At 41.5% G+C, this 20885-nt stretch overlaps 1 protein-coding gene and 1 pseudogene across 1 annotated transcript in view; both read left to right on the plus strand.

The window, feature by feature from the left end:
* Nucleotides 1-12396, plus strand: part of LOC113916022 — a 146356-nt pseudogene extending 133960 nt beyond the window's left edge.
* Nucleotides 12397-12476: 80 nt separating this feature from the next.
* STAC (SH3 and cysteine rich domain) overlaps nt 12477-20885 on the plus strand; it is a 159208-nt gene continuing 150799 nt past the window's right edge. Inside the window, exon 1 of the mRNA XM_027585755.1 lies at nt 12477-12602. Within this exon, the coding sequence (XP_027441556.1) occupies nt 12492-12602 (111 nt within the window). The 5' untranslated portion in view covers nt 12477-12491. The remainder of the gene's footprint in view (nt 12603-20885) is intronic.

Genomic DNA, 20885 nt, shown 5'->3' on the forward strand with positions numbered 1-20885 from the left:
TGCTATATACATGGCTCCTTTTTAATAAAAATAGTATTTGAAACCAAGATTTGGGCACTTGGTGTGTTTGTTGCTACTGGGTTGTACTTTCTTGTAGTACCTCTACAATAGCAAAAGACAAATACGTGTGCATACCACTCATGTATGTATATGTGTGTGAGTATATATATATGTATATTAATAAGGTATATTTGGGGGCACCTGGGTGGCTCAGTCAGTTAAGCATCCAACTCTTGGTTTCAGCTCAAGTCATGATCTCATGGGTCATGAGACTGAGCCCCTCATGGAGCACCTCATCTAGCTCCACATTCAGCGAGGAGTCGGCTTGAAGATCCTCTCCGTCTGCTCCTACCCCAACTCATGCCCGTGAGAGCACTCTCTCTCTCAAATAAATAAATAAATCTTAAAAAACCTAAGGTATATATTAATAAAAGTATAAGGTATATGAGGTGTGTGTGTGTATATATATATATATATATAATGTAGAAGCTTGTATACGTAACCATGTTACATGTAACCATCCGTGTCTATATTAGGTTACATATGAGTTTAGATGGCTCCAACTTTTAATCCATTACCATGTGGATCATTCTCATCTCCTCCCTTATGCATCTATAAATCTCATACCAACAGTGGGAAACCTGGCTCTCACCAACTGCTATCATCTGTTATCCATTAAAGTAATTTTTAATTTCAGTACGCACGTATAACACTAACAGAATTGTTAAACTCTCCTCCTGTGGGAACAACATTTTCAGCTAGAGCACAGTGCTTATGCCCTCCCCTATAGCTCAAGACAGGGCTCTGAAAAAGTTGTTTCCCTTGGAGTGTTTGACTTTGTTATGGAGATTGCTCCGGGCCTATGGCAAAATGGTTATTTTTCCATCTCCCTGCCCAAAACAGGAGGAAATTTTTCTGTGATCTTCACTGTAAGGATCCAGCGAGTTTCCTAAAAGTAAAGCCCATGAAAGTGTAGATTCCCCCCAACACTGGGTCCCAGGAGTTTCTCACTCTCAAGCTAGTCTACCCTCAGCTTCCAGCAATTCATAAAAATTTGTTTCCAGTCAATATTTCTACAGATTTATGGCTCCAGTGGCTTTGGTTCCAAAGAAGCTGATCTTAGCTGTATATAGCATCTTTAGTGCTTGCTCTATGTATTACATTATATATACTTGACTTATTATAGTCTACTGGTGGTGTCATTTTACCAGTTTGAGTGAAATATTAAAACTTTACCTTTTTTACATCCATATACCCTCCCCCATTCATAATAGAATTGTCTTAAATATTACCTGTACATACATTTAGAACCATATCACAGTGTTACTATTTTTGCTTCAGCAGTCAAATATAACTTATAAAACTCAAGAAGAGATTCAAAGCCTGCTCTATTTACTGATAAATTTTGCTTGCCATGTTTTTCTTCCTTCCTCGTGCAACACATTTGCTTCTGTTATCATTACCTTTCCGTTTAGAGAACTTCCTTTAGCCATTATGTATGGTGACCTTCTAGTAACATATCCTCTTAGTTAACTGTTTTTCACCTGAGAATGTCTTGATTTCCCCTTCATTCCTGAAGGATATTTTCACTGATCATAGAATTCTGGATTGATGGTTCTTTTCTTTCAGTACTTGAAAACGGTGCTATTTCTTTCTAGCCCCCATGGTTCCTGGTGAGAAATCCTTGGTCATCTGAACCATTTTTTTGTGTGTTTTTGTTTTATTTTGTTTTGTTCTCCTATGGATAATGAGTTGTTTCTTCTCTGGATGTGGTCAAGATTTTTGCTTTGTCTTTAGTTTTCAGAAGTTTAATTATGAGGAGTCTTGACATGGATTTCATTGGATTTCATTTTGGGGAATTCTCTTAGCTTCTTAAATCTGCAGTGTTATGTCTGTTGCTAAATCTGGTACATTTATTGGTTCAGTCATTGTTTCCTTGAGTACTTTTTTAGCCTGACTCAATTTCTCCTCTCCTTCCAGGATTCTGATGACATGACTGTTAATCTTTTGTATAGTCCCATGGGGCCCTGAGGCTTTCCTCACTTTTTCCATTTATTTTTGTTCTGTTGTTCACACTGGTTAATTTCTATTGTTGTAGATTACACTTCACTGATTCTTCCTTCTTTCCCCTTCTTTGCGCTGCTGAATCCATGCATGGAGCTTTTTTAATTTTTTTTATTTAAATTCAATTTAGTTAACATATAGTGTATTATTAGTTTCAGGGGTAGAATTTAGTGTGATTCATCACTTACATATAACACCCCCATGCTCATCCCAACACGTGCCCTCCCTAATGCCCACCACCCAGTTACCCCATCCCCCCACCAATCGCCCGTCCAGCAACCCTGTTTGTTTCCTATAGTTAAGAGTCTCTTATGGTTCACCTCCCTCTTTTTATCTTATTTTTCCTTCCCTTCCCCTATGTTCATCTGTTTGGTTTCTTAAACTCCACATATGAGTGAAATCATATGGTATTTGCATTTCTCTGACTGACTTATTTCCCTTAACATAATACCCTCTAGTTTCATCCATGTCATTGCAAATGGCAAGATTTTATTCTTTTTGACGTTTGAGTAATATTCCATTTTATTTCAATTTCTGTATTTTGTGTGTCTGGAATTTCCACTTGGTTCTTCTTTTTGTCTTCTAGTTGTTTACTGAGATTTTCTATTTCTATGCTGAGCTTCCTGTTTCTCATTCGTTTCAAACGTGGTTGTAATGGTGTTTGAAACATTTGTATTGTGCTGCTTTAAGATCTTTTTCAGGTAATTCTAACATCTCTATCATATCACTGTTGGTGTCTTTTGATTGCCTTTTTCCATTTATCTTGATATCTTCCAGTTTCTTAATATGATGAGTAACTTTCTGTTGAAACCTATTTTTGCATTGTGTTATGAGACTGAATGCTATTTAAGCCTTCTCTTTTAGCTAGTTTTTCTGTCCATGCTCTTGCAGAGGAAGGTGGGGCACCACCTTGTTATTGTCAAGTTGAAACTGACATCTATATCCCCTAGGCCAGGTTGGTCCTTTGTTACTGCTGGGTGAGGGTGAAAGCCTCACCACCCCCCCATGCAATCTCCACAGACACCAATGGGTGGGGGGGGGGGGAGCTCATTAGTTGCTGATAAAAATTAAAGTCCCAGATCCCTACTTTGCTTTCTGACACCGCTCCCCAGCAGGAATGTCAGGGCACCTCCTCACAGCCTAGTAAAAGTGGAAGCCTGGGCTCCCCACTTGGCCTTCGCTGGCATGGCTCAGGGTACAGTCTCAGTTTTTTATGTGGCATTGGCTGCAGGAGAGCAGTTATTGTCTAAAATTTGTCTGCACTGCTGGGTTGACCCTTTCTTGGTCCTTTGGCTAGAAGGAGCAGCCTCTGGTTGGCACTTTTTTTTTCTTGGTCTGTCCCCACTGGCATTTCTGATTTGCAAGCCTCTTCACTTCCAAGTCTGGGATGTATAAGACAAAAAGAAAGTCCAAGGAACTCACCACTATGTCATTCCTTAGGTCCTGAAATCTCAAGCCAGTCTGCCTCCTTCTCTCCACCTTTCAGAGTATTCCTACGTTTGGTTTACATAGAACATTTAGAGTTTTTAGCCGTACCTAGTGGGAAGACTAGGGAAAAGTAAATCTTCTCCATATTCCTACAAGGGGAAGACAACTCACTTTTACTGGGATTGTTTACCTTCCACTTATAAAATTCTTATATGCTTTATTGAAACATAACATATCTACAGAAAAACTCAGTGATTGTTCATGTGTAGTTCAGTGAGTTACCACCACCAAAGGTGAGGCAGGAGAGCTCCACTGGTACCCAAGAAAGTCACAGTACTTCTTTCCAATTATGAACTGTCCTTCTTTCCCAAATATGGCCATTGTCTTTGAACTTTACATAAATTATATAACATAGTATGTACTCTTCTGTGTCTGGTTTCTTTTACTCTATGTTTGTGACAGTATCTGAATGTCCAACAGACATATGACAAGGGGCTGAACTTTATTAGCCATCAGGGAAATGTAAATAAAGCTACAGTGATGAAATAAAAAATAATGCAGTATCCATGTTGGAGAAAACAACTGGAACCTGTAACTATGCCTATGCATTAGCACCAAAAGTCATATACAAGAATGTTCAAGCAGCCCTGTTCGTGATTGGGAAGAAACGAAAACAACCTAACAGTCCAGGCCACACATCATGGATTAAATATAGCAGATTCGTATAATCAAATTCTATACAGCAAAGAAATAGAACAAATAATCTTTGCATATTTTACTTTTAAGTTACTTTTAAAAATGAAACTGTTTTTCCTGAAATAAGCTAAAAAGAGGAAATATGCTATAGCACAATATGTTTGATGCAACTTAAAACACTTATACACACAAATTAACTGCATATATTTCTCAAATAGGCATACATGTCTGAGATAGATATTTTCAAAACATGATAATGGGGGTCACTGAAGGAAGGGAATTTTGAGCAAGTTGAGGGTTGCATTTGGGACAATTAATAAAAGAAATTAAAATGAGAAAGGGGAATTACAAGGATTGATGATGACAATTCTAGGTCCCTCCACTTCCCCCAGAGTAACAATAATAAAATAAATAGCCACAGAAAATACAAGCAGAGAAGTAGGCTCATTTTAAAATGCCAAGAATGGCCTTCCTCTTCTCCTCCTGGAAAATTGCTCCTCACATTTCAGTGATAATGTTTTTCCCCTTGGTGAGCCTTCCCCCAGCTCCTCAGTGGAATTAGCCCTTTCCTGCCCTGGTCGCTATGGCCTCTCTTCAAACTCATGGTTATCATTTGTCCCCAGTTCTGCCTTCCTCAATAAGCTGAATTTCCCTTTGGGTCAGGGAAGAGACATATATCTCTTTATATCCCTGGATCTAATAAAGGGCCTGTACCTAGCAGGTCCCAGCAACTATGAAATAAATCAGCAAATAAAGTGAGGACTTCATTTATTTAGACATCTCTGCCTTCTTTTGTAACGATCTCAAATATCTTAAGTTGAATAACTCCTTACTCCCAGGACCACTCAAGCAGTAGAAGCAACAGGACATGGTGACTCACTAGAGGAGGTGGTTGAGGAAAAGCAAATAGTAAAATGCTGCAGATTTTATTTAAAATCTGGCTGTTTCTCTCATTGCACACGTTAACAGCTCTACCTGCAATCTAAGGAACTCAGGGATTCCGTGACATGCAAAGCTACCAGCCAGGTTGGGCATCCTCAGAGCCCTAGGCCGTTGCTTGGTAGAGGCTGGCATTGTGGCAACTTGCATTTCGGGGAGGAAATGGGATGAGATACAGCCAACAACCTCCTCTAAATGTTTGTCCAAATAACAACACCACCGATACTGACTCCTACTGTACTCAGCACCATCATTACCTGCATCAAGTTATCAATATTAACTGAGGAGACAAAATCCCCATTTTCCCGGCCAACTCTACAAGAATAAAGACAGATGAAATATAGGTATGTTTCCCAAGTCCAGGCTTTATGGATAAGCTGGCATCAGCTATGGCGGGAAGAAAGTGGAATTTAAGGCTTAAGGCCTGAGTCATCTTTTCCAGGCCAGTTGTCAAGTGTCTGATGGATGGCTCATGGCTGCCAAGTGAGTTCCTGGAGGAACAGAGAGGGTTACAGAAGGCAGAAGGACAAAGAGGTAATATAACCCCTCCCTGGAAAACGGTAACAAGAATTTGTGAGATTCATTTGCCCCCAACATGACACTACAAGCTTTTAGAACATATTTCAAAGTAATGGCAAAGCTTTAGGGATAAGGAGCAGGAACTATTATCCGTTTTTGCTGGAGTTCTTGTTTTTTTGTTTTTAAGAGTCACTCTTTACTGCTTGCTCACTTATAGGGATGTCATTTAAGATACAGAAGGACTAACTGAGCATACCTTGAATATCCATCATCCTCTAAAGATTGCAAGTGTGCAAGGGACATGCGTGTTTGAATTGTAGGGCCCTGCAAACAGAATACATTCCTGCCTCAAAGAGAGCCAAAGCTCTAGCTCTCCGTGTCTGGCTTCCAAGCGTGAAGAATCTACGTGTGTCTCTCAGAACTCAGGGTGCTGGCTCTTTCTTACTCTGTGACCCATGAAGCCCTCCAGAAATCCTCATGATGCTTTTTTTCCTCCCTTCATTACTAACCAGTGCTGTTCCTCCCAGGCTGACCGGGATCCAACTTTCCCCATGGGCCATTTGTAAAAGTACTCAAAATGAGAATTCAAAGGATTTCTCCAACATTTCCCTTTTTTGAGCATCGTGTGTGTCATCAGTAAATCTTACCAACAAAGAGAAGAAACTATAGTTTTCCAGGAACCAAACCTGAAGAGCCCTGCATGAGCACACACCGCGTCTATATCAATACTGAACATTCTGCTCAAGATTCCTTCCACCAGGAGCGCCTGGGTGGCTAAGCTGGTTAAGCATCTGCCTTTGGCTTGGGTCATGATCTCTGGGTCCTGGGATTGAGCCCCACATAGGGCTTCCTGTTCAGTAGAGAGTCTTCCTCTCTCTCTCTCCCTCCCTCTGCCCCACCCCATTGCTCATTCTCTCTCTCTCTCTCAAATAAATAAATAAAATCTTAAAAAAAAAAAAGATTCCTTCCACCAAAAACCACAGTCACCTTTCAATTTCCACAAGAACCTTCCTAAACAACCTTTCCACTGGTGGGCTTCATCCTCCCCTGGCCTGTGCTCTCAGATCATGTTGCTCAAGCCCCTTATACAGCAGTGATCACACTGAGTGTCACAGTTTGCTTACATGTGGCAAGGAGCCTGAGGTTTAGAGTCTGAAGTTGGGAGCTGGAATCTCTACTCTGCACTTACCATTTCCCATTAGGGAAAGTCATAAAGCCTCTCAGGCTTCTGATTATCTCATCTGCAAAATGGGTCTAATGGTACTTACCTTGCCAGGTTGACATTTAGGAACACAAGAGATGATGAGTTTTTAATTGCCCTCTAACAGTTCCTAACAAAAAAGTATAAAAGCTCCTTCATAAATAAATAATGGTACATCTGTACAATGGGATACATGCTCATTAAACAAAAGGATAATGTATACTTATATTTATTGACACAGAACTATCTCTATGAATTATTATTGAAGACACCAACCCTTGGTGTCCTGAGATCACTTTATGTAAATATATATACATTTAAAATATACCCATATATGCATGTGCTTTGAGAAGGCAGCTTACCAAAAATCTAATGGTTATTACAAATGGGTGGTAGAATTTGGGAAGATTTTTAATTTCCTCAGGATTCTTTCTGATACTGTTTGAATCATGACAAAGGTGTTGTGTTGGAAAAGAGTATTTAGAAATACTTTGCATAATATTATAAATTTGAAAACTGAAGAAAGAAACATGTGCTTTTGGTAGTTTGGTCATATATTCCAAATCTGAATATAGCAGTGAGCATTGGGATTGGTAAGCAAGTAAACAGACAGTGATTCATTGGGTCACGTATTAATTGACTTTGCACAAGTATTTAACCTTCGTGAGTTTCAATTTTTCCCTCTACAAGAGTTTTTCATCGGACCTTAAGTTTCTCTACAGACTGACATTTTATCTTTCATTCATTCACTGAGCACCTATTATACGAGCACCTAAGCTCCAGAAATAGATGATGAAGAGGAGACATGAGGTCCTCAGCCTCACAGAGCTTAGATTCTGAAGGACACCAAATAAGGAAAGAAAGAAACAAGATTCTTTAGATGTTAGGCTCTGAGGTCTGAAACTGGAGGAGAGCTGTCCGTGGGGAACAATGGTAAGGGATTCTCAGATTCAGGAAATGGCAACAAGCACCAAAACTGGTAGAAAGAATAGACCAGGCATTTTGAGAAACAAAAATGCCAGGGTGAAGGGGTTCTCATATCTCTTAAACTATTACTCTGAACCCACAAAAGAGGATATGTAAAGTCACATGCCAATTACTAATCAAAGGACCAAAATCTGTCGGAAATTGCAGGTATCTGTCCCATCTGATGTTTCCAGGGAGGAGCTATCAACAATTTTAGAAATGTGATACCTCCAGCTTGTTCTTTCTCAAGGTTGATTTGGCGATTCAGAGTCTTTTGTGGTTCCATACGCACTTTAGGATTATTTGTTCTAGCTCTGTGAAAAATGCTGCTGGTATTTTGATAGGGATTTCATTAAATCTGTAGATTACTTTGGGTAGCATGGACATTTTAACAATATTGGTTCTTCCAAACCATGAGCACGGAATATCTTTCCATGCTTGTGTTGTCTTCTGTTTCTTTCCCCAGTGTTTTATAGTTTTCTCAGTACAAGCCTTTCACCTCCTTGGTTAAGTTTATTCCTAGGCATTTTATTTTCTTTGGTGCAAATGTAAATGGGATTGTTTTCTTAATTTCTTTTTCTGCTATTTCACTAATAGTGTATAGAAATGGAACTGTTTGACTTTGTACATGCATTTGGCTGTAATGAACAGAAAACCCAACTCAAAGTGAATATATTTGAGCAAAAGCATACAACTAATGATGACGATAATAATAATAATAATTAGTAGTAGTATGAGACTAGTTTTGACCAGGCATTTAATCCTCTGATCCTTACAGAAACTCTATGAAGTAGGGATCATTATCTCATTTTACACTCTAGGAAGCCGAGGCTGAGGCACATCAAGTCAATTATTTAAGATCTTGTTGCTTTTAAGGGGAAGAGCTGGGATGTTTGAACTTCAGGCTCATGGCCCTTCCACTAAATGTAAAGACTCAAGTCCCCGTCCATCTCCCAGAGGTTATAAGGGAACCTTATAACCTTATAACCTCTCATATACCTAAGACAAAGGTATATGAGAACCCCTTCACCCTGGCATTTTTGTTTCTCAAAATGCCTGGTCTATTCTTTCTACCAGTTTTGGTGCTTGTTGCCATTTCCTGAATCTGAGAATCCCTTACCATTGTTCCCCACGGACAGCTCTCCTCCAGTTTCAGACCCATAGAAGCAGCCCACAAATTTGCTCATTAGAGAACAGAGGCAGATCTTAACCAGAAACTAGTTCTATGAGGCTGCCTTTTCCAGGTCCCTCCAGCAGGAGACCATTTCAATGCAGTCAAACAGTGCTATTCGAATATAACCTACCATTATTGTTGCCGTCATTATTATTAAATGGCATTTCCAAAACCAAGTTACAAATACATACACTGGATCTCGTCCACCCTGATAATAGGAGCTGCCAAATTAAATGATTAGCTTTGATGCTGAGGAGAGACCAGTCAGGAGTTGTGAGGACCACAGTCCCGCATTAACAGTTGGCTCAAAGTAGGGGCTAGTGTGGTTACTGGTAGGACTCTGGGCAAGCATTGGGTTTCTCTGGCTTGCAAGTAGGTCCCTGAGGCAAGGTGGCCAGAGGAGACAACAAATACTCCTTCACAGGTTGAATGGCCGTGGTTGGTGACTCCTGCCATGTTTGTCTCGACTTCTTGGCTATCACCCCCAAAATGTACATCTGGTGATTATTCACTTTTAAGATAAAAGAATGGAGTGGGCAACTCTTCATTCTTTGAGGACTCTCCCTATGCTTCTCTTAGGCTTCTGGCTCTCGATCTGCATCACTCTGCCCTTTAAGGCCTGCAGCCTTTTTACCAGATCTGGGTTCCACATTTGTGTAAGGGGCAGCAGAACAAGGTGGCTGAAGCTTGGCCCAGGGGCAGGATATATCTGAGTCTGAGTCCCTGTTCTCACACTCACTGTAACTCCTAGCATAATCATCTTACTAAATAAAAGATTAAATGAAACAACACGTAGAAAATGCCTACAACATGGCAGAAGCCCAGTGCAAATTAGCAATTATGATCATCATCAATTTAATTGCCAAACCCCATACCCTTCATATATCTCATTACTCAAAACGACTCCGATGCATCAGACAAGGAGAACCAACTTACTGAGACCCCTTTCTCCTTTATCCTTTTCACTTCCCCATCTTCTGGTCATTCTGTTTATCTTCTCTCTTCCTTTCCTTGCTGTTCTTTTTTGTATCCTTCAGAAGTGTGGCATTTAAAAATGTTAAATAGTCTTGATAGTATCTTTCTACCAAGTGGCTCTTGAGCATTTACTACAATGAAGGGTGAGATCATACAGCTGCCCTTCGATTCTTAAGAAAAAATAAAATAAAATCCAAAGATGAAAAATTCCTTGTATTTAAGTCACAGTGTGCTTGCCCACCAAGATTGGAACTGCCCATTGACCCGGGGGTGGGGGGCTTCACTTCCTCGGAAGACCCTTTTCTGGCCACACTCTTGTTCAGTCCTTGCATTTGTGCATACTCATTAGATTCTTATACTTTTATTTATCACAGTTCATAAAATTTGTGTGTGTGTGTGTGTGTGTGTGTGTGTGTGTGTGTGTGATTTAATTAATCTCTGTATCTCTCTCAGCAGGCTCTCTATTCCAGGACAACAGACTGAATCTATTGCTGTTTTCTCTTTATCATTATTTTCTAGCACAACGTCTGGTACAGAAGAGATGCTTGATAAAGATGTGTTGTTACTGTTGCTCTTGTCATTATGTGCTCTGGTTGTTTCTCTTGTGATTTTGGCTATTAGAATTTTGTATCTACTGAGCCATTAGGAATTGTGTTTTGAGGAGGAAAGAGCTGTGGCATTTTGAGTTAGCCAATCTGGCCTGGTCAAATGAGAAGCTAAGGGCCACTAGGGTATTTGGAGCTCTCTGAGAGCCAAATGCCCATTAAAAGCTTGGCACTTAGAACAGGAGCTTTCAATTGATGTCCAGGATAGAGAGAGTAATAGGTTCTTTCCAAAGACATGAGCTAAGACAAACATGCAGGACCAGATATCTAATTCACAGGGTCCAGTTCAAAATGAAAATGCAGAGCCCCTTGTTCAAATATTATTAAGAATTTCAAACAGAGCCATAAATACAGAGAGAACAAACTGGTGGTTGCTAGAGGGGAGGGAGGTGGGAAGATGGGCAAAAAGGGTGAAGGGAAGTGAGAGGCATAGGCTTCCAGTTATGGAGTGCGTAAGTCACAAGGATGAAAGGTACAGCACAGAGAATATAGTAAGTGGTATTGTAACAGCCTTGTATGGTGACAGAGGGTAGCGACGCTTGTGGTGAGCAGAGCATAATGAATAGAGATGTCGAATCACTATGTTGTACTCCTGAAACCAACGTTAACACTGTGTATCAACTAAACTACAATTGAAAAAAAATAAAAATTAAAAATAAAACAATTTCAAGATGATGATAGAGAGCATCAAACCAAGTATAGGGTCCTGTCTGAGACTGCATAGGTTGCATACCCATGAAGCTGGCCTTGCAAAATTTACACTTAATCAGGAAAATCTGGAACATGAGGTTACAGTTTTCTGTTAGACAATCAAGGGAGTTTTGTATTTATGAAAAAGTCAGATCTTTTAAATATCCAGATATATTTCCTTTCCCTGCATACTGAGTTTGTGTCTTCCAAAATAATGGCTCCTTCTGTCCCTTTATCCAATGGGGCCATCTCTATGTTTCCAAAGGTTCTATTAAGGCAGACTGGTTTGCCCTTCCATAAATAGCCCTGACCTCCTTGCTATACTGAAACACCCCATTTGCTATTCAGCCATGCAGAGATGGCCTCCATATGAGGCTTCAGAGTCCAAATGCCATGGATTTTGAAGCCAAAATGGGTTCCAATCCCAGCTCCACTATTTATAGTTCAATGACTTAAAGCAAATTACTTAGCTTCCCTAGAATCTCGGTTTCCTCATCTATAAAATGTAAGTGATGCTACCCAGCCCAAGAGGTTGGCCTTGAGGATTAAATAAGGTAAAATGCTTAGAGGGCTGAGCACAAACGCACACAACAAAATGAGGACACAGCCTCCTTGCATTTTGCCTCTGCTTTAGTCCAAAACTGAATGGGGGAACGCAGAGTGCCTTCTAGCAGGGGAACCCCAGCTCTCCCCGCTCTCCGTCACTGAGCCCTATAAATAACTTAGCTAAGTCACCGTCTCCCTTGGAGTCGCTGTTCCTTAGGGTGAGAAAAGAGGGTGCTGTTGCAGGTGGTCCCTCTTGGCTGACTCCTTCCCGGGTTTTCTCTTCCGTCCACTACCCCTCCTGGGGAACCCCTCGCTGGCTTCGGCGCGTGCGCGGCCTGGCTGCAGGACCCCCTCAGCCGCGGGGCCCCACTCGCCCCCCGCCTCCCCCCTCCCGGCGGTCGCCGCGCAGCCCCGCCCCGCCCCGCCCCGCCGCCCCGCCTCCCCTGCGGCCCGCGAGCGCTCCCGAGCCGCCCGTCCGCTGCCGGCTGCCAGTCCCGCCAGTGCGCTGGCCGGTGAGGGGCGGCGGGCGCGCGGGACGGGCGTGCGCACGGGAGAGGTCTGGGGAGAGCGCGTGGGCGGCGGGGAGAGGATGAGTATCCCTGGGACCCGCCGCTGAGCTAGCACGAGCGGCGGGAAGGCCAGCCTCGCTGTTCCTCCGGGAGCCCAACACCGTTCCCGCGCCGCCAGGATGATCCCCCCGAGCGGCGCCCGCGAGGATGGCGTGGACGGGCTGCCCAAGCAGGCGCCGAGCGCCGAGCAGCCGCCCTCTCCAGCATCCACCAGCAGCCAGGAATCCAAGGTACCGCGCACACTTGCCCCAAGAAAACACGAACTCACTCTCCTCCTGTCCTTCTCTCGGTCCACCTTCGTTTCCCCCGACCTGGCGCGGAGGCTGGCGGGAGACGTGCCCCTATTGGGACCCGGGCTCCCCTGAGACTGAATGTAGGGCAGGACTCGCTGTAACGCTGCTGGACCACGTCGCGTGGACCCAGCCTCCTGCCCACGGAGACCCGAGGCTGCGCTTGGCTTCTCCCCTCAAGCACACGCCGGTTAGTGCGCACTGACTCCGGGCTCAGAGACCGCTTTCCTGGGTGGTTGGTGGCTTGGTGGTTCTGTGCTTTCAGCCTGCTGGTGCCCAAAGCACGTGTAGGTGTCAGCTGCTTCTGAAAGATGATAGCGAGGGATACACCTCCAGAAAAGCTAGGGCGCTTGCGGCCAGTAAAGGGTTGTCTGTGTCACAGGGGTCCTCGAGACTCTGCTTAATTTAAGGACTCACGCCTAACTTCAGAAAAGCTAAGCAAAGGGGAAAGCCACATTCGTGGGAAAGTTGAGGTTCCTCTTGTGGAAGTTAATACTTGGAGAACTTACACTTGCTTTTATGAGTTACACTAACACACTTACAAAGCCAGCCCCGCAGCACTTCTGCCACGGTTCCACTTCCTCTGAGACTCCCCTGGGGGCCGGGCACAGGTTTGGAAATCTTGAAAGAGGATTGAGTAAAATGCCCTGCTAGCAGTGACATGCCAAATGGCATCTTAGCCTGGGGTGAAAATCATAAAATGGAGTTTGTGGTGATATGGATTTCTTTAAGTGCAGGGCTCCTGGCTATTTATACAGATCTCCTTGTGAATTCCCCAGACATCTTTGGAATGCTGGGCAGTTCCTGTATAGTACTGAAGGGAAGGTGGATGCCAGTTTGGAGATCAGGGCAGATGGGGCAAAGAAAAGTCCCATACCTCTCTCCCTTTAGGTACATCCCTAAAAGCCATTGACAAATCAGCAGGATCAAAATCACAGCCAAGTGGCTCTTGGTTTAAGTGATGCTGGGCACTATACACATCTCAGCCTCTGGAAATTAACCATCAAAGAGAGCTTTGCATTATCTTTATTTTGTCTCCCCCCCCCGCCCCCGATAAATGTCTGATCTGGGGCATGTGTGTGTCAACTTTTCTAAAACTCGGTTGGAAATGGGCGCAAAAGCCCCTCCTTCCAGAGTCGCTGTGAAGAATACATAAGATGACCCAGTGCAGTGTAAGGACTCTATGTTTATCCCTTTCCTTTCTGAGATCAAGGGGATTCACCGCACCACAGGTGATCCACTCCAACGCTGTTTCATAACCTGCACACACATACGACCCCTCCTCTGACCGGAAGTTTCTGGGCGTCTCATCGTTGTCTCTCATTGACCATCAGCTACCTAAGGCGTATGGGTTAGTGGCCATTTTGAAGATGATCTTGTAGATTGTAAATGAGCGCAGCAAAACTCAAGAGTGAAACTGGTACTAAACTTTTTGAATTGGGCCTGTTGCTCTGCAGTAGGTGTGTTCTGGAAAGGGCTTAGCATTTGCGTATACAGTGGCATGATTTAAACACACTATATGGGTTTGCTATTTATAGATATCCTGATGCAAATTCTTTGGCAGAGCAAAAACTACATATGTAATACCCATAATTATCCACTGATTTATCTGACTATGCTTTCAAATTTGTGCATGCCAATTTTTCTCAAAGTGGTCTACACACCTGAAGTGTGTGTGTATGTTCTGAAATTTGTCATGGCTTAGGTGTTCTTAATCAGTGGAGATGGCCTGGGGCGGGGAGGGGATGGGCCATGAACCCCAGGAAATTGAATGCAAAATAGTGTGCCCGAATGTCAGTTTTTATGGTGTAGCATTGGTGATGTTCTCATAGGGGTCCAAGCTCTCAAAAAAGCTCAGCTCCTGGAATGGAGGAATGTGTGGTAAGGGGGCAGGAGGGCATGACACAGAAGTCTCTATTTATTCTACACCAGGAGTGCCAGATTTGAAAGCTCACTGCCATTGATAGGGGTCTTCCACCCTGAAGATGAGAGCATAGTAAGGAAAGTATGAACAAGGTAATTGTAGTCATTCCACCTTACCCCTCTCAAGCGGTCTGTTTGTGAACTTGATACAACATGGGTTAGGCCTCTCTGGGCATTAAACTTCCGCAAGAAAGACTTTTAAAATTACCTTCTAAAAGACTTTTGTTCTCTGATTATAAGGGGAACAAAATACTCTTTGTAGAAATTTGAAAAGCCCAGACAAAAATAAAGGGGGGGGGGGGCGGAAATGACACATTGGCTCACAATCCAGCGGCAACTACTGATAACATTGTGATCTATATCGTACATCTTTTTTATAAGATCCATTTTTATATTTACACAGTTGAAAGAACTCTGGTTAGCATCTACTGAATGTGTGCTGCCTGTCAGGTACAACTTGATTCTTCACAATAACCCTATGAGGGAGGTTGCCTGTTTCTTTGATTTTATAAATAAGGAAGCGGAAGCTCAGAAAGGTTGCGTGACTTGGCCAAGATCACATAGCTAGCTGGACGGCACAGCCAGGAGAGAGCCCTGGGCAGCAGAGCTCTGGAGCCCCGCCCTCCACCACAACTATCTGTCATGCTTGTATATTGTTTCACTTTCTCCTGGTTCCCCTAACATCCTAAGCACGTATTTCACATGCCCCTCAAAGTCATTTACAGCAGTATTTTGGTCTTCTCTTAAGAAATCTTTGAAAATGAATTGAGCCACGTGTGAAATGATTAGATCAATTTTTGTCTAGCTTCTTTGTGTTTGGTTTTGCTACTCTTCCTCCAAAAATATACTTACGGAGATAATTAAATGGAATGTCACAGAAATATCTGGAAAAGGAGGCCACAATAAACCCTTTAGTGCAGAGTCCATTAGGAGAGGAGTGGGATGGTTCAGTGCCCTGAGCCCATAGCGTGTTTCTGGAAGTCCATTTCCTTTGCAGATTCTTTGGAATGCTACATCATAGATTATTGGAGTTGGAAACATTAGAGATCATCTGCTTGGAGTATTTTTTAAATTATAGATAATTTTTATTGTGTAAATTTATTTTAGTATGGAAAATTTCAACAGACACAAAAGTAGAGAAAACAGTATAAAGAATAGTCATGGAACTAATCACCTGGCTTCCCCAATGACAAATTCATGGATGATCTTGTGTCACCTGTTGTCCCCCTACCACCACCATCCCTCCCCAAATACACTGCGTCATTTGAAAGCAAATTTCAGACTTCAATTCATTTCATCCATAAATATTTCCGGTTGTATCTCTAAACGATAAGGGCTTTTTGGCGAGCATGACCGCAGTTCCATTATCACATACGCCAGGAGTTTTCAGTCAAGGGTTAGTATGTTCTTTGGGGGTCCACAAACAATCTTTGGAAGATCCATGAACAACCAGAATCCGCATTCAGAATTGTGCAGTTACGTGCAGAGTTGCATCACTTGGGAAAGGATCCATAGCTTGTATCAGATCAGTAAAGTATCTGTAGCCCTCAAAGTTTATTGAAATGGCTTCTGTTTTCTCTTTTGAAATCAAAGCCAAGAGAGAGGCAACGACTTGCCTAAAATCACACAGATTGTTAACGGCAGGACTTCTATTTAAGAAAGCTCTCTTGGACTTTGGATACCCCAGGACAATTTCCTCAGGGCATATTCCTGTAAACTGAAGTAGTAACGTAGTTTATGTGGTTTTCTTTTTCATAAAATTAGTTGAATTGAAAGAATGTGAAAGCCACCCCTCTATCTTTCTACTAACTATTCCAGAAAGACCACAACCTCATTTGTTTAAGTGCTAACAGAGACTATTGAATACCAAGAAAAATGTCATGTTTCAGCATCCCTTACTTCAATGAATATCCCTTCTCCTACTGACTTGCTGACAACATGAACTCTTACTAGGGTCTAATATGAAGGTTTTGTGTGGATGCCCTTTGACATCATTTACATGACCCAAGGTCACATTTTGATGCCATGGAGAGATTATAGGTTTTGAGGTCAAATAGACAAGACTTGAGATCTTTTCTTATCAGTTGCCCTGTGACTCTGGGCTAGTTGCCTAGCCCCTCTGAGCCTCAGCTTCCTAATCTCTAGAATGGGGATGCTTATACCCATCTGACATGGGTTTTTTGTAAGGCCTGTGAACTAATATGTTATAAGCATGTATAAGCTCATAACATTATTTACTTTCTCTTCCTGCTTCACATTAGATGACTTCTATCCCTAGCCAACCCCAGTTGTCATCCTTAGAATCATTTCAGTAACAAAAACTGATGTTCCAATAGTATAACTGAGTTTTGCTCCCTTTAGATTTTACTTATGCTGTTGAGTGCAGTTTTCATCTTAGCTGTTTTGCATCCCCAGGAAGATAAGCCATTGACTCACCAGCCTGTGGCTTCATTTTGGAAGGGTGATGTAAGCTACCCAGTGGCCCATAAGAGCCGTGGACCAAGGAGTCCCCTCATTCCATGGTTCTCTCTGAATCTGGACTACCATCCAAGCTAGGGAGAAGAAATCTCTTAACCATAAGGATGTGCCCAGCATCTTCCAGAAAGATGTGTGTCCGCCAACAAGCAACTGTTTATTGAGTGCCTACTTTGTGCCCAGCGCATCTCATACATATATGGGAAGCTATTATTGATAAGGAATTTAACTTCTACTCAGGGGAGAAGATGAAAGAAAATGGAACCTTGGCTTTGCATTCAGATCCCTTAGGGAGTCCAGTCCGTCAGTTAGACTACTAAATGGGAATCTCTGAATGAGGGTCCCAAGCATCAGTATTGTTTTAGAGCTTCCCCAATGATTTCATTGTGCAGCCAAGTTTGAGAAACACTGATTTAGACTATTAGAATTGTAGACTGTCAAAGAAATTAAATAGAGAATAAGAATTGAGTAAGAATTGTAGACTGTCAAGATCCTCTTCTTTCTAACCACAGTACCTGAAGGAATCATTTGTAATTAGTCTCTCTTCTTTCCCTTCCCATTTATCATTCAGTCCAAAGGCATGGCTCTGGCAACAGTGACCGGCTGTTGACCTCCATGTTGCCAAATAATCTTAAGCATTTCTCAGATGCAGCTGGATTTACAAGGGTAGCTATGCCCTTATTAAGTTATTTTCATAATCATAAAAATAATATGTACTCAATGTAGAAAATTGGAAAACAAAATTATAAAGAAAAATTTCTTTATCACACAACACCTGGAGGTAAGGACGGTTACGTTTCTTGCTGTATTTCTCTCATTTACATTTCCTTTACACATGCACACACATATACTCGGAAAAAAATTGGAACAGTATACTGTACTTTTTTTTCTACCTGATGTTATGCATAGTTTCTGTATACTCTTAGATAATCAATAACATGAATATTCAAAATGGTATAACATTCTACCTTGTTGTTATATCACATCTATTCCAGCAGTTCCTTCTGAGTACATATTTAGGTTCTTTCTTACTGTTCATATATTTTAAAATATTAAAATTTACATCCTGATACATAAATATTTGATTATATTTCTGACTAGTTTCATAGGAAGTAGAATTGCTGGGTCCAGACACAAACACTTTTGAGGTCTTTTATTCTCATTGGCACAGTGCCCTCAAGAAAGACTATACCATAGCTTTTTACTTCTTAGTAAACTTTGATTGAAATATGACATCATACCAAAAAGTGCACACATTACAAATTCCAGCTTAATGAATTTTCAGAATATAAACTTTGGTTTTAAAGATTTTTTTATTTACTTGAGAGAGAGAGAATGAGAGAGAGAGAGAAAGCACAAGAGGGGGGAGGGTCAGAGGAGAAGCAGACTCCCCGCTGAGCAGGGAGCCCGATGAGGGACTCGATCCTGGGACTCCAGGACCATGACCTGAGCCGAAGGCAGTTGCTTAATCAGCTGAGCCACCGAGATGCCCCTGATTTTCAGAATATGAACTTTTGATCTGTCTGCAACCAATGCAAAAATCAAGAAATGGGATGTTACCAGCACCCCAGAATCTCCCTCAGACCCCCTTCTGTCCTGACTTCTAACAACATAAATTAATCTCAGTTATTTGAACTTTATATAAATGGAATCATATAGTGTATATTCTTTTATGCCTGGCTTCTTTCACTTAGCAGTATGTTATGAGAGTCATCTATGCAATTGCATGTAGCAGTAGTTTTCCTTTTCCTTGCTGTATAGCATTTTGCTGTATGAAGAGTTCACTATTGATCTACTCTACTGATGATGGACATTTCGATTGTTTCTTCGTTTGGGTGGCGACAAGTGGTACTGCTGTGGTCATTCTTATATATATCCTTTGTGGCATATCCGTTGGGTATATATCTAGGAGCAACATTGCTGGGTTGTAAGGCATACATATAGATGCTGTCAGCTTTCCAAAGTAGCTGTACCAGTTCATACTCCCACTAATGGTTGTTACGTTGTGTTATGTTCTGTTATGGTTGCTAGGCCTTTCTGCGTTCTGTTTATGAAATCTTCGCTTACCCCAAAGATATGAAGATATTCTCCTATATTATTTCCTAGAAAAGTTGTTTTGCCTTTCGCACATAGGTTTATAATCCATTTGGAATCACTTTTCTGGTATGGTGTGAGGTAGGGGTCAAGATTCAGGATTGCACTCCTGCCTTTGCTCTTCTAATAATATATTCCACTCAAGACGGTTTGCTGGGTGGCTCAGTCAGTTAAGTGTCTGCCTTCGGCTCAGGTCATGATCCCAGGGTCCTGGGATCGAGCCCCGCATTGGGCTCCTTGCTCTGCAGGGAGCCTGCTTCTCCCTCTGCCCGCCGCTCCCCATGCTTGTGCTTGCTCTCTCTCTCTGACAAATAAATAAATAAAACAAATTCTTTAGAAAACAAAAATGAAAGAATGTGTGCTTCTGCAATTATCCCAGGGCATCATTCGTTGAGAACCTAATTTTATGTTACTTTTTCAGTTTGGGGGTTCTCAGACCAAATTGTGTTGTATAAATTTGGGCCTCAAATCTATGTGAAGGCAGATCTGTGATTATGAATTCTCAGGAAATATGTATATATGTATGTATGTATATTCTGCTCTATGGCTATGCTAAGATTTCTTTATCATCAACCTGAGTTGGTGAGAAATTTATTTCTAGTTCATTCTTTCTTTCAAGTCTCCACTCTATTTAGGCACCAAAATCCAATACCCCTAAGTTTTTTTTTTAATTTGTGGTAAAATATACATAATGTACTATTTACCATTTTTACCATTTTTTAAATGTACAGTTCTGTGACATTAAATACATTCTCATTGTTGTGCAACCATCACCACCATCCATCTCCAGAACTTTTGCGTCTTCCCAAACTGAAACTCCGTCCCCATTAAACAGTTATTCCCCATCTCCTCTTGCCTCCAGCCCCTGACATCACCATTCTACTTTCTGATTCTCTGAATTTGACTACTCTAGCTACCTCATATCAGAGGAATCACATATTTGTCCTTTTGTGACTGGCTTATTTCGCTTAACATAAATCTTCAAGGTTCATTCATGTTTTGGTATATGTCAGAATTCCCTTCCTTTTAAAAGCTAAATAATACTCCATTATATGGGTATATCACATTTTTTGGAGCTAACAAATTTTGCTATATTTTCAATAGGATAATATTTGACTTCATTTATAAATTATTATTTTTTATTTTCTCACTTTCTGAACTTCTTTTTTCCCAGTTACACTAATCCACTTACCCATCAATGGACATTTGGGTTGCTTCCACCTTTTGGTTTTTGTGAATAGTGCTGTTATGAACTTGGGTATGCAAATATTGGTTCAAGTCCCTACTTTCATTTCTTTCAGGTATATGGCCCAAAACATGATTGCTATGTTTTATGGCAATTCTTTGTTTAATTTTTTGAGGAATCATCATATTGCTTTCCCCACTGGCTGCACCATTTTAGATTCACAGCAATAATACACGGGGTTCTAATTTCTCCACATTCTCTCCAACACTTGTTAGTTTCTGGGTTGTTGTTTTTTTTTAATCCTAATGGGTGTTAAATGGTATCTCATCATGGTTTTTGTTTTATATTTCCCTAAAGATCAGTTGAGCATCATTTCATGTGCTTATTGACCATTTGTATATCTTTTTTGGAGAGATGTCCATTCAAGACCTTTGCCCATTTTTTAACCCAAACTGCTTGGGTTTTTTGGTTATTAAGTTGTAGTATCATAGCCTTTTAAATCAGAACATTTGAAGGATGAAGATATATGGAATTTTCTTATTGTT

This window comes from Zalophus californianus, chromosome 1 (assembly GCF_009762305.2).
Source record: "Zalophus californianus isolate mZalCal1 chromosome 1, mZalCal1.pri.v2, whole genome shotgun sequence".
In the NCBI taxonomy this organism is placed as follows: Eukaryota; Metazoa; Chordata; class Mammalia; order Carnivora; family Otariidae; genus Zalophus; species Zalophus californianus.